We start from the raw sequence: 14,808 nt of genomic DNA, 5'->3' as shown, positions 1-14,808 counted from the left end.
TCATATTAGCACAAATTGCCTTCTGCCTCACTGGCAGATATTTTATGTTTTAGCTCAAAGATGGCTGCCTACATTGTAAGCAATTACTTTATTACTTTGCTTTCAGCAAAAGGCTATCCTAATGTTTGTAATCTATTTAACAACAGTCTCATAAAGCAAAATGAATCAAGTGAAAAGCTGTCTGACAAATTACAGCAAAAATCTGATATGGCACCTGATGCCAAGAAAAATAAAAAACAGGGAATATGTATATAAATACACAGGAAAAGGGGAATGCCATGAAAGATGTAAATAACAGGAAAGCAGAAGGTGGCACAGAATTTTACACATGGACCATAGCACAGAAGATAGATCTCACACAGGAAATTATATACATATGTCATCACAAGATTAACACCAATATGTACATTACTAATTCTCTTACATGAACAGGGCATATGGCCAGCTTAGTTATTTTTATTCACCTGCTATTCATGGAAACATAGAACAGATGAACCGTATCTTCCTAATGGCATCACTGATCTCTATAAACACAAAGCCCTTTCAACCAGTCATTAGGGCAATGCCAGTCAAATGCTTGAGACCCGAATGCCCAGGTTGCTAAATTTGTATTTTTTGCATCTGCAATGTGAGTTCTGACTGGTTTAGTAAGGATCATTGAAAGCGATATTTGTTTACCGATTTACTGAGATAAATGACGAACAGAATTGCGTTTGCCTAGAGCAGTGTTTCTCAACTCCAGTCCTCAAGGCGCCCCAACAGGTCACGTTTTCAGGCGTTCCATTATTTTGCACAGGTGATGTGATTAGTTTCACTGCCTTAGTAATTACCACAGCTTTTTCATCTGAGGAAAATCCTGAAAACATGACCTGTTGGGGCGCCTTGAGGACTGGAGTTGAAAAACACTGGCCTAGAGTGCAAATGTACAGTATACAGAATAGTATATTTACTTCTAAAGTGGAACTCTAGCCTTTTAAGTCTTTCTTAGATATACCCCTACATGTAAAAGAGGTAAAAAGTGTAAATAATGTTTTGAATGCATTATAAATAAGTCTTTCTATGAATAGTCTGTAAATACTTAGGTACGTGGGAGCAGTCCTTTTGATTTGCTTGGCCCAACGAGGAGGCTTTAAGGGGGTGATTAGGGTGGGGATAGAACCACCCTATTAGATGCCCAGTTCCTGGCAAATGTTCTTACAGAAAACTTGATGGTAAAGGATCATTATTTTGAGGACAGTGAGGTGCACATTTTGGATAGACAGGACAACAGATTTACAAGAGGCCATGTACTTCATAATGGAACAACCATCCCTAAACAGAGGTAGGGGGTCATCATCTGTCACCCATATATAAAAGGAGTTTTACCCTGGCATTTTGGTAGTAGTTCAGTTTCAACGATAAAAATAACACCTGTCCCAGACTACACAGAATCATGGGAATAGAAAAAGTTTGTTTCACAAAAGCATATGCCTTGACACAACTCTGGACACAATGGTTATTGGTTTAAGGTGAACCATGTGGCTTTAAATGCTGGCGTATATGTTCCGAACGCTCAGAACTGAAGAAACTTCTTGGGATGTATGGCAAAATATCTTTAAAATTACAGAAAAAGTTCAGTCCAATGAAACTAACCACTACTTGCTATACCAGGACCTGGATAAATGAGAACCTTCACAGAGAGGTTAGAAAAAGGCTTTACAAAAGAATAGGTGGTGAGGTTCTTCTAACGATGCAATGGCATAGCACACCCAAAGTGTGCTTTCCGATACATCAAGTGAGGTGCTTGGTCAGTATATGCAAAATGTTTCATTATGGGGTCACAAGTTCTGTGACATTCAAGTAGTAACAATAATAAGCAGATATAAACAATCCAACAGGTATAAACATCAGATTTTTACTTTGGGCACAACACTGAGGATTCTCATGATTTGCTAATCATGACATCGAATATCCTTGTGAACTGTGTGCAAGTTGTGAACTGAGCAAACCAATTCTTTCCCCTACAGCTGCTTTCACAGTTATTTTTAGCTGGGGTTTGTTATCAAATACGCAGCAATGTGATCACCCAATCACGGCCACAGCCATGGCTGCTTTCATTTAGGCTTCAGTTGGAACGGTACAATTTGTACACAAATCCAAAAGGACAGGAATACTGACCACGCCAAATTTCAGGATGTAACTTTAAAGAGAAATTAAACCCTCTTTAAAGAAAAAAAATAATAATAATAAAAAAAACCTGCAAGACAAATGCATAATGAGCTAGTATGCATGGCATACTAGCTCATTATGAATTACTTACCTGAAATCGAAGCCCCACACCTCCTCTGTCGCCGCCATGATACCCGGAGTGACTACCGGGTATCACTGCTTCGGCGTTGTGACTGGCCGGAGCAGCGATGACGTCACTCCCACGAATGCGCACGGGTGCCTCCACTAATGGCACGATCGCCGTTAGAAGCGGCACGCTCGGTACGCATGCGCCCGATGTCTACGGTGCATGTGCCATAGACATCGGTGCCTGTCTTTTCTGCAAATATCTCCTAAACCTTTTAGGTTCGGGAGATATTTGTTGAACCTGCAGGTAAGCCTTAATCTAGGCTTACCTGTAAGTTAAAGCGGTTTACAACTACTTTAAGTAGAAGTTCAGCCAAAAAACGAACGAACTCTAAACTTGCTCCCAGCCACATTCTAAGACTAAGAATACACTAAAAATCTGCGCTCTTATTTTTAAATATACACCCTTTCTATGAGAAATAAGGCTCTTATTTGTATTTTTAATTATACTACCATTGTTCAGCGCCAGTGTATTTTGTTGTGTTTTCATGTTCTAAGACTAATCTATCCAACTCTGTAAAGCAAAAATCGATATACATACCTTTTCTGCAGCCGCTCCAGTACGGCCCCACGCTGAGCTGTAAGTGGTGGCTTCTCTTTGTGCATGAGAGGCAGCCGACAACAGAAGCCCCATAGTAAGTCTATGGGTGATGTCACTTCCCAGGCATTTCACAGCCACTGTCGACTGTCTCCTGCACACAGCATCCACCTTTGGAGACCAGACCAGCTTCCGAAAAGGCATGTATAGTGATTTATGCTTTACAGGGTTAGATACATTAGTCTTAGAATGTGGCTGCCAGTAGATTCAGAGTTAGTAAGTTTTTTGTCTTAACTTCCACTTTAATTCTTAATACCAAATGCATACAAAGCAATATGTTTAAAAAAAAAATAGATGCAGTTTAGGCTGCATTCACAGCCAAAGCACTTCAAGATGAAAGGCATAGAACAGAATCCTGTGCTACAACGGCCTGACCATTTGTAATGTACTTCAGTACTGTACTACTTATAAAGGCAAATTTGTGTATACTGGATTAGATATAAAATAATTTCAAAAGGATCAAAAGAATTATCATGGAAATACTACACAAGGTCTGATTGGTGGGAATTTGGCCTTGTGCAGTGAAGTCTAAATTTAAGTCAGAGCAAGATCAAAATTGTGTTTTTATTCATTGCACAGCAAAATATCAGTAAATGTTAAGTGTTGTTTTCTGCCACCATGCTTAGATGCACTTTTATGACAACTAGCAGAGGTTAAAAAAAAGCTGCCAGCATCTCATTAGATTGTTAGCTCTATCCAATGTGTTCAATAAACTGTATAATAATAATAATAAAGAAAACAAAAAAAAACAGGAAATATACTTACCTAAGCCACTGTGCTTCTGCTCCAATATTCTGGCTGCTCTTAGATGGCTATTGTTATCTGATAGCACCTAGAAGGAAACATTTCACTGTGAAAAGCATAACAGGCAAGTACTCAAACTGTAATGCCGATATAGGCAACCCTGTCTCAGACAGGTAAGGTTAATACTGATGCATGACACAAGTTAGTGGAGAAGAAACAGAAAACATGGTCATGCAATATTGCCTTCTGACAAGAATCCACTTCACAGATGAGACCTGTGGCAATGGGTTGGTGCAAAGCAAGCATTCAAAACTGTAATGAGCACATCAATTACATAGAAACAAAAGAAAAAAGCCAGTAACTGAAGAGCGTTCATTTCTGCAAACCCATGGGCACATTTGTACAAGACACCCTGTTTGAAAGAAAGTGCGCAGGACAAGCAGTTGAAATATGTCAAACCACAAAGTCACTATAGTCCATGCATGAGCCCTATAAAGCAGTGGTCATCAACCCTGTCCTCCAAGGCCCACTAACAGGCCAGGTTTGCAAGACAACTGAAATACATGACAGGTGATATCATTTGCTGCTCAGTGATTGCAGTATTCTAGTCTGCATCTTCCCAAGGTAATACATAAAACCTGGCCTGTTAGTGGGCCTTGTAGGACAGGGTTGATGACCACTGCTATAAAGAACCTGAAGGATGGCTTGCAGCTTGTACCCAATGTAAAAGTCATACCCTTTGCCCTGAAAGAGCTTCAGCTGTACAGACAGATCACAGAGAAACTCTTTGCAGAAAAGGGAATGTGAAGCAGAACCTCTTCCATTATCTGTGAAATGCTTAACATCAAGGGCCAGAAGTCCATATCTAGAAGGTCAAGTATCTATAGCCAATCTATAGCTCTGGCACAGGCCATAATGAATCATTAATAAGAGCCACAGTCCAGAACTTTTCATGCTATTGCGAAATTTAAAACAGCACTAGGGCCAACTAATGAATGAACCAGTTGCTATGAAATGAAGAATTCAAAGAAGCTGGCTGTCACCCATTATCCTACACAATTTAGCATGTGAGCAGCGTGACATCTAAGGGCAAGGGAAGGACAAGCTGCACAATTCTATGATGAGCCACTTAGATCAGCAAAATCCCACTATGTGCTTTTCAAAATGTTAAAGCCTTTAAAATATAAATCAAAATGACGGCCTAGTTTGTAGAACTTTCCAGGATAGCTACTGAAGCCTGGAAAAAAATCTCCTGTTACTATATCTTATAGCAAGCTTGAAGAGAACATGTAATTGGGAAAAACTGCTGCGGGTATAAAGTGTAGACACCAACAGATGCTTGCTCATACCTACAGCAGCCTCTCATATCCCCAGCCATTCCGACAAGCACAGCCCCCACATTTCCAGGTGCTTGCTGCTACCCGACACTCCCACGCATTCCTACAGGGCCCGTCCCTATGGTGGGCTTCCCTGCTATCCCTCAAAAAATTGCAAACTTCAGCACTATTAGGAAGCACTGAAGCTTATGTTGTCAGAATGGCCCATAGTTCAGACAAAGACAGGGTATCAGAGCTTGCTGCAGGTATGCCTAAGTGCATGCATTTAATACCTGCAGCAGATTGTTTTTGTCCCCCTTTTTTTTTTTTTAAAACAGATTCACATTAAACAAAAAAATTATTTCCTGAAAGAAATATGAAAGGTGTCATGGTGACTTCTTATTTTCTTAAGGTAGAGACTTGATTGTCATGCTGACCCCTCTTGCTTTAATACCTTGCATCATAGACCCAGAACAAGTTGCAGACTTCGAACTTTATAATGACTTTCAACATGCATACTTATTCCAGGTAAGTGACTCAAATATTAAAGAACAGCCAAGCAGCTAGCATTTTCAGAAGTTAGCAATGGCACCCTCGTTTTTACTTCAAAGGAAATCTTTCAGGACAATATGGAAGCTGCCTTTGCTGACTTGTTTTCGAAAACACAAGCTATGGGGCCGACACCCCGATCGCTGATTCACAACTCAGTGACCTCAAAGATTCAGCCATTGATGTACTGGAACCCCTCATATGCACTTATATTCATTGAGTCAACTACTGAGAAGTAAATGGAGGATAAAGGTGACAGCTCCAAGCTTGCATTTCCAAAGCCAGCTCCCACACACAGCAAAAAGAACGAGGATGTCTGGTAATCAGAGCCATTTCTACTTAGGCAATTTTTTTTAATGGTTAATAATAACCACAGATTAAAACAAATGCATTATTTTCTATTTTACTTGTTCAGAAGATTTCACTGCTGTGTGATAACTCACTTTTGGCCCACCAAGTCCATAGCTTGCTTACATGTAAATTTTTTTGGTATATGGTATATTCATGGAAGAAGCGCTGTTATGTCAGCTGTCCATACATTAGGTACTTATTGCCGGGAAAGTATGATTAGTAATGGATTGTCACCCCTTACCGTTAATATCAAGGCACAACATTTATGTTCACTTTGGATAAAGAAAATATATTTGACCCCCACAGCATCACTTTTACCAAATTATTCTTAAAAGATTGCCAGATTACTTGATGCCACATTAGTCTTAAAGGACAGCTAAGCCAAAGGTGTTTTTTTTTTTTAAATATATTTTTGGATATACAGTATTTTACTGTTATTTTCTAATTGACATGGATAGTACAAAGCTAACAATGTTACATGGAAGAGGTGCCAATGAAATAAAATTATATAAACAGATTAAGATGGGACATAATACTGAAAAGAGAACTCAAAGGTGATTAGATGTCCTTTAATACCATCTTTGATTTTTATTGTGCGTAATAGAAAAAAAAGTTTAGTGAAGTAAAGTTTAAAAACCTGTTGCCATGAGCCAAAAATACTGGATGTGAAAGCCAATGATTTAGGGGACACAGGGGAAGAAGTGATTTGATCCCCTGATCTGCGTCTTCGACGCCCAGAACCCACAGCACCGGTGTAATGCATCCAGGTACCGATACACTCTGGGCTAGACACACTCAGGGGGCTCTCTTCCTAGAAGCGAGAAAGGGGCAAAAACAGCAAAGCATGCAAAGTTAGAAACAAAGCCAAATGACCAAAAAAAAAATCAGGTTTCTAGACTACAAAACATAAAATAACCTTTAATGTGTGGCATGGGAGTAAGCAAATAGCTAATACTACAAACTAGACTTATAAATGTATTAGAAGCAATATTTAAGAAGAGATTATAGCGAAATACTGGAATAAAAATCAATGATCATTGTAGACAGGTGACAGGTAAATCAATCACTGACTCAAAAGATAAATTGGGATATGAAGTTTTCGCAATCACTTTTGTCACAAATAAGGTTAGCATTTTAATTGGGTTTAATGGGCAAATTAGGGACAGGCCACATAAACAATTCTGAGTAAGACTTAAATGCCACACAACAGTTTTACATGAACCAATAAAGTGCAGAAACAAATATATATAAAAATTTGTGTTTTCTCATAATGTACTGTGTATTATATGGTCTATATATTAGTATATGCACTGATAGCCTTTTACTGCACAAATTGTCATTTTCAAGTAATATGCAAGGCAGTCCCATTATCTTATTGACTATATTTGAGATGGCAATGGCTTGTCTTAATTCATAAATAAAATGTCTAAATATCAAACAGAAAGGAATAATCCTATAAAACGCCACATTAAAGGAACAAGTGACAAAATTATGTTTAGGAGGAGTTTAGAAAGAAGAAAAGATTACCCAGACTGCCATGATAAAGTGATGGTCATACTGTTAAGTAGAGAAGGGGACTTACCTCCACTGAACCTATCTTTCTGGAGCGCGGTAAAGGTGATTTCCTGTGTATGTGAATAGGATCAGAAATCATAGGTTTAAACATCACCATGGATCTGTCAGGCTCATCTCTTCTGCATATGCCAGAATCTTCATCACTGTCATTGCCATGGATATGTTTCTTGGAGCTTTCACTCTTAAAAAAGTTAACAAAAATAATATGAGAGAATTTAAAGTGAAATTAAAGAGGAACTGCAGTCTGCTCACATAATCTGTAAAAAAAAATGTTTTACTATCCAAAGTTAAAACAACACGGGCAGAAGATTTAATAGATGCAAAGATGAAAAAAAGACTGAAGTTCCACTTTAAAAAATGCTACACACATCGACAGAGTTTATGCAAGTACAACGTTATGCCTCACTCACAGATGTTTGGAGGCACCGGCAGGTTCTGATGTAAAAATACCAGCGTTTTCCCACAGTCAGAAAGTCGCAGATGGCATGTAAAGTTGCTCATAGGAGTAAAAGGTTGTACGCAATTGGACTTGTGTAAAAGCCTTTTTTTTTGTATCGCCATTTACCAAGCATGCACATGTGACCTATTCCCCAAACGCAAAACCTTACATTTTATAATGGGTTTATGGACACAATTTTGGAAGCAAAAATGCAACACGATAGTATGCTGACAGAACAGCATTTAAAAAAATGTTTGTACACAAGCGGGCAATAATAAATAAAAATGTTATATAAAATGTAAATAATTTTAATATAATATACTGCTGACAAGCCAGATGTTGAAAAACCTGTACATCCTCCCAGGTGGTAGAGCCGAGGTCAAAAAGAAGGGAAAATAATAACATTTTGTGAATTACGGTATACAGGATGAAATATTCAGGTATATGGGCTTATTCTGATGCCTTCAGAAGATTGGACACTGGCAAACAAACAGCTGTAAAGTCAGTCCAGTATACCTCTCCCACTTCCAGTCTGCCTCAGTTTTGTAGCAAACAAAGACCCATGTCCCTTGATTTACTCCAAGAAACAGATTTCCAGCACCAATCTTGTGCCCCCACCATGCCAGGGCAAGCCTAGTTTGGCTGGTCAAGCATACGGGACAATCCGCAAACTGATACCGCTTCACACATGCATAATGAAAGCGGAGTTGCAACTGTCTGGAGGGAAATCTGGCATAAGGAACTGCCTTGGAGGTAGCAACAATGCCCTCAATTCTTAATCAAAAGCTGAGGGTTGGCTGGACTGTGGAGTCCAAACATGGTAGCTGACAGTGCCTGAGGAAGTAAACATTAGACAGGGCCTTATTTAAAAGTTCACTTTTTTTAAATAAAAGCACACAATTTTGCAGGTAAAAAAAAACAATTTTATTTAATTATTTTTTACTTGGAGCCTGGAGACCATTGCACACCCGATCAGCAGATTGCTGCAGATGCCATGCAGGACTCCTGCAGACTACCATCTATCTGCTCATACCTCGTACAGGCAGATACACACTGACAGGAAGAATGAATGAACTACCAGAGAGGTCACCAGCACTACAAGCCGACAGCCGCAAAGGATGTTGGGACTTGTAGTTTCACATTCACAGAGGGCTGTGAATGAATGTCGTGGCGGGCAGTATCTTTAAGTTTTGGCGTTACGACTGCAGACTGAGACCTCCTGTACTAATTCCTCAAATAAGGAAAAGGTCAAATTCTACCTCAAATGACTGTGTAGTAACTGCACTCACAGGAAAAGAAGAACTCTGGATAAGAAAGTGTGGACACACACTTGTGCCCCCTGTGTACTGAGTCCGCTATCATTGCTGCAGTTTTTTCCATACACTCAGACATAGTAGCTGAAATGTTTTCCCTAGATAAAATCAGAAGCAACCCCTTAAGGAGTTAGTGAAGACTCATAGGAGTGCAGTGACTCAGGAAGAGAAAGCAACATAAGCGGTCAATGTCATGTCCTTTGGAGAGGCACTGCAAGATCCCCTGGCACTGTTTGCAGATCAGGGCGCCAGGACTGCTGCCCCTGGCACTTATAATCTATCAACCTATGGTACAGATTGTTAGACTGCACCAAGGGTACTCACAAAATCGATGCCAGAGCAAGGAAGTAATAATGCCTTCTATCACATTGTAAGGGCATCAGGAAGCCCAGGTAACATTCAGTAGGACTGCAGATTTGATGTAGGTTCAGGAGATGGTGCGTGCCTGAACAGTATTGTCCACTATAGAGGTGACTTGTGTAGGTGAAGAGCAGTTTCAAATACCGGTCAATATTAGCAAAAACCTTCAGGCTTCTGCTAGAAAGCTGAACATGAAGAGGAACTTCATCTTTCAGCATGACAACAACCCAAGCATACATCCAAATTAACAAAGGAATGGCTTCACGAGAAGACGATTAACGTTTTGGAATGGTCCAGCCAGAGCCCAGACCTGAATCCAGATGAAAATCTGTGGGGTGATCTAAAGATGGCTGTGCACAGGAGATGCCCTTCCAATCTGACAGATTTGGAGTGTTTTTGCAAAGAAGAGTGAGCAAATATTGCCACATGAAGATGTGCCATGCTGATGGACTCGTACCCAAAAACAATGGGTGTTGTAATAAAATAAAAAAAAATGCTTCAACACAGTATTAGTTTAAGGGTGTGCACACTTATGCAACCACAATATTTATTTTTTTTATTTTTACTTCCCTCCACCTGAAAGATTTCAGTTTGTTTTTCAATTGAGTTGTACAGTTTATAAGTCACGTTAAAAGGAGGAAAAGTTCCGAAATGATTTATCTTTGTCTCATTTTCTTTTACATCACAGAAACCTGACATTTTAACAGGGATGTGTAGACTTTTTAGATCCACTGTATTTAACTATATCTTTTGACTTTAATCACACATACCCACCCCATTACCATTAAAGTGGTTGTACACCCTGTACAACCACTTTTACCTACAGATAAGCCAAGATTAACCACTTGCCCACCGGGTTAATTCTGGCACTTTTCTCCTTCATGTAAACATCACAATTGTTTTGCTAGAAAATTAATCAGAACCCCCAAACATTATATATTTTTTTTAAGCAGACACCCTAGGGAATAAAATGGCGGTCATTGCAACTTTTTTTCTCGCACGGTATTTGCGCAATAATTTTTCAAACGCCTTTTTTTGGGGAAAAAAACGTTTCATGAATTAAAAAATAACATAACAGTAAAGTTAGCCCAATTTTTTTGTATAATGTGAAAGATTATGTTACGCCGAGTAAATAGATACCTAACATGTCACGCTTTAAAATTGCGCACATTCATGGAATGGCGCCAAACTTCGGTACTTAAAAATCTCCATAGGTGACGCTTTAACATTTTTTACAGGTTACTATTTTCGAGTTTCAGAGTAGGTCTAGTGCTAGAATTGTTGCACACGCTCTAACGCACGCTACGATACCTCACATGTGGGGTTTGAACGGTGTTTACATGTGTGGGCGGGACCTGCATTCGTGTTCGCTTCTGCGCGCGAGATATCGAGGACAGGGGCGTTTTGAAAAAACATTTTTTTCATTTTATTTATATTTTACTTAATTCTTTTTATTTTTACACTTTAAAAAAAATAAAAAATTTGGATCCTTTTTATTCCTATTACAAGGAATGTAAACATCCCTTGTAATAGGAATCAGTGTGACAGGTCCTCTTTATGGAGAGATATGGGGTCAATAAGACCCCGCATCTCTCCACCAGGCTTACAAGCATGAAATCGGTGAAAAAAGAATCACCGATCACATGCCGACAGCCGCGATTTGCAGCTTTGTTTACTTCCGGGTACCAGGCGTGACGTCATAATGTCGCGCCGGGTCCTCCGACGGTAATAGAGATGACTGTGACCGTCTGGTCACCAGTCATCTCTATGGTACTGCAGCGGACGCCGACCGATTCGCTCTTGGATGGCGGCGGGAGCGTCCCCTCCCGCTGCCTATAAGAACGATCAAGCGGTGGAACCGTCGCTTTGATCGTTCTTATGGTGCAGAGAATCGGCGGCTGAAGACGGGGATGTCTGAATGATGCCTGCAGCTGCAGGCATCATTGAGATATCACCGCTCAAAGTGGAGGACGTCCCAGGGACGTCCTTGGTGGTAAAGAGGTTAAGGCTTACCTGTAGGTGCTGTAAATATCTCCTAAACTTCCATGGTTTAGGAGATATTTACAATAGTGTCATGTGCCATAGACAACAGCGCAGGCGCACTTTAGAAACGGCGATCATGCTATGCATACTAACTCATTATGCCTTTGTCTTGCAGGTGTTATTTATTTATTTTTTCAAAAATGGGTTTACAACCACTTTAAGCGATAAAATATGTCCACTATTCTGCACGGTCAATAATTCCTAGACTGCAAATTACGGCGTATAGCACGCACAGGCGTATAACACGCACCCTAACTATAAGAGGGAGGTTTCCGGAAAAAAACTTTCCACCCTGCGTATAACACGCAAGCACAGTGTACCCTCTATTTTCAGGGTAAAAAGTGAGTAGTTGCTCTGCCATTACCAAGTAAATTTTTGGAATGTTTAGCTGGCTTTATTTAGCGATTTAATTGGCTTTCCATGTTGAAACAAAATCCCGCTTTCCATAACCAACAGAGCCCATTTTAGTGAATATTAGCATAAATAAGATTCAATTCAAAACAAACCTCTCTGGATGCTGGCCTGTATCCAAATCCTGAAGGCAAGTTCTTATCCTCTTCGCAGCCTTTTGCACCTGGACTAAAGTGCAATTCCACATGGAAACGCTCCTCGGATGACAGATCCTATATACAATTACAATGAGGCATGAGGATTCACTATACAATCTGCATTCAGCTACTAACAAGCTCAACAATACATGTCCATTTACCTTGTTTGGATCCTCATACAGCATAATAACAATCTGTGTCATGTAATTCAGTTCATTCACAAAGTTCAGGTAGTCCATTGCTCTCTTCCACTGCTCATCCTTCGTCTCCTACAGATTAAAATGGAAAGTATGACAATATTACTATGTACACATTCATCAGATTGTGTTCTTATTCTATCTGAGAAAAGAGGCAAAACACAAAAACATAAAAAAAGGTGCAGCCCTGAATATGGTGTGCTTATCGGATGACTTGCACTGGATATAGACGTATATAAGGGGACAATAGTTTTCTGGGAATTATGCATTACTTAGTTTACCTATACGCTGGTATTCTATGATTTCTTGGAACATTAGTGATTCATGTTGCTGTCCAATAAGGGTTTAGTGTGAAACAAGATATGTGTGATGTGACCATGTACCAACTCTCTAGGATACTTTTCATTTCTTTTCATCTTTTGATTAAAAATAATTATATATATAAAAAAATAATAATAATAATAATAATAATAATAATAATAAAAAGAATAATAAAAAAAAGACCCAAGAAAGTGTTGTGGCTAATTTTAAAATAAAGTAGGACTAATGTATTCAAACTACAAGGCTGTAGAGTCTTGTATAAGAACTGACGCCATTTTTTTTTTTTTATAATAGTTTTTTTTTTTTTTATTAGCCCAAATTTTGCTTGATTAGGGTGTTTCTTCCCCAAAAAATACCCAAACAGCAGATAATAAACAGTGTTACATTTTAAATATATTTGCCCATTTCCTTACATGGCAGGCCAAGTATATATTTTTGGGGGAATAAAGTTGTTACACCAAGTAGATTTTTTTTGGTATAAAGATCTGTCCAATATATTTCTGTCTGTTGACATTGTTTGGTCATTTTAGACTACAGCTTTGCTGATTAAATATCCAAATGTTATTTATGGGGTACTAAAAGTGGATTATTCCATTCAAATTAGACTCAGTTACATATATTAGATCAGGGGTCTCAAACTGGCGGCCCTCCAGCTGTTGCGGAACTACAAGTCCCATCATCCCTCTGCCTGTGGGAGCCATACTTGTAACTGTTAGCCTTGCAATGCCTCATGGGACTTGTAGTTCCGCAACAGCTGGAGGGCCGCCAGTTTGAGACCCCTGTATTAGATCATATAGTGTTCACCACTAGTGTTGAGCGGAATACGCCATATTCGATTTCGCGATATATCACGAATATATAGCCGAATATTCGAGAAATATTCGCTAAAATCGAATATTCGTGATATTTTATCCAAATGAAATTTTTGCGAAATTTCGCTATTGCGAATGCGAAAATAATTGCGAAATTTCGAAAAGTGCGGTAGGAGAACTCTGATTGGCTCATGCTGAAATCAAATATTTGTGATATATTATCGAAATTTCGCAAATGCGAAATTGATTGCGGAATTTCGACAACTGTGGTAGGAGAACTCTGATTGGCTCTGATGCAAAAGAAGGGCGGAGAAAATAATCGCGCAATATTCCTATTGCCGAATATTCGCATTGCGAATATTCGGCAATATAAAATGATCGCTTCAGCTACTCGGCCCAGTGTCTCTAATCATACCAGCAATGCTTTTAGACGTCGATGGAGATCACTAGGATGTGATCTGTTTTAAAAATAAAATTGAAAAAATGCGAATATTCGGAATAGCGAATATTGGCCGCGAAATTCGATATATTCGCGAATACTCGAATATGCCATATTCAAGCCGAATATTCGCAATACGAATATTCGTGAGCAACACTATTCACCACATGATAGCTAGGACAGATAAAAGTTCCTTGTTCATTCTTCTTTTCTAATGGACTTTCGAGAGAACTAAGAAAAAGCCACAATACAGATCACATAAACATAGATACTCCTGCATTACACATCATACACTTCAAGGTTTATTATCTTTCAGCTTACCCATCCTTAAAATGTGGTTGCTGCATTAGTTTGCTTTTTAGACTTTTTTTTTCCCTTGATTATTACTTCCTGTCTTAGGGTATCTCCACTCAGGATGGAGGAACAATGGAGACTTGACTAACAAATTAAAGCTGAATTGTAGCTAATAATTTAAGCAGTTTTGAGATAAAGGTCTTACATAAATGAATAAAAGCTCATCATTGTACATGGTTAGTTTCAACCCTCCAATTGCCAGTTTGGCTGGACAGCAAAAAAAAAACAAAAAAAAAAAGCAAACAAAACAAAAAACAAATGTAGCCACCATATCTAAAAATTGGTAAGCTGCAATATAATAAATCTTTGTTTTGGGGTTGAAGCTCTGTTCACTGCAATTATGCAATTAATTAACCCCCTGGCATAAATACAACCAATTAGACAACATTAAAGTGATTCTAAAGGCAACATCTTTTTTTTTTTTTTTTTTTTTTTTAATAACAAACATACCTTACTTAGCTGCTTTTTGCACAGAGCAGCCCAAATCCACCTCTTCTGGGGCCCCCTGTTGTGGT

General features: G+C 38.9%; 1 protein-coding gene across 9 annotated transcripts in view; it reads right to left on the bottom strand.

The window, feature by feature from the left end:
- PPIP5K2 (diphosphoinositol pentakisphosphate kinase 2) overlaps positions 1 to 14,808 on the bottom strand; it is a 130,497-nt gene that overhangs the window by 14,289 nt on the left and 101,400 nt on the right. For 4 of the 9 annotated variants that reach the window (XM_040342935.1, XM_040342945.1, XM_040342955.1 and 1 more), the window contains exons 22-26: positions 12,332 to 12,439; positions 12,129 to 12,245; positions 7,475 to 7,648; positions 6,530 to 6,703; positions 3,698 to 3,764 (exon numbers count right to left, since the gene is read on the bottom strand). In XM_040342935.1, the coding sequence (XP_040198869.1) occupies positions 3,698 to 3,764; positions 6,530 to 6,703; positions 7,475 to 7,648; positions 12,129 to 12,245; positions 12,332 to 12,439 (640 nt within the window). Of the gene's footprint in view, positions 1 to 2,587; positions 3,765 to 6,529; positions 6,704 to 7,474; positions 7,649 to 12,128; positions 12,246 to 12,331; positions 12,440 to 14,808 lie in introns of those variants that run through there. The other 5 variants (XM_040342963.1, XM_040343002.1, XM_040342976.1 and 2 more) reach the window with 2 other exon arrangements.

The sequence above is a fragment of the Rana temporaria genome, chromosome 1 (assembly GCF_905171775.1).
Source record: "Rana temporaria chromosome 1, aRanTem1.1, whole genome shotgun sequence".
NCBI lineage: Eukaryota > Metazoa > Chordata > Amphibia > Anura > Ranidae > Rana > Rana temporaria.
This window is presented reverse-complemented; position numbering and strand designations above follow the sequence as displayed.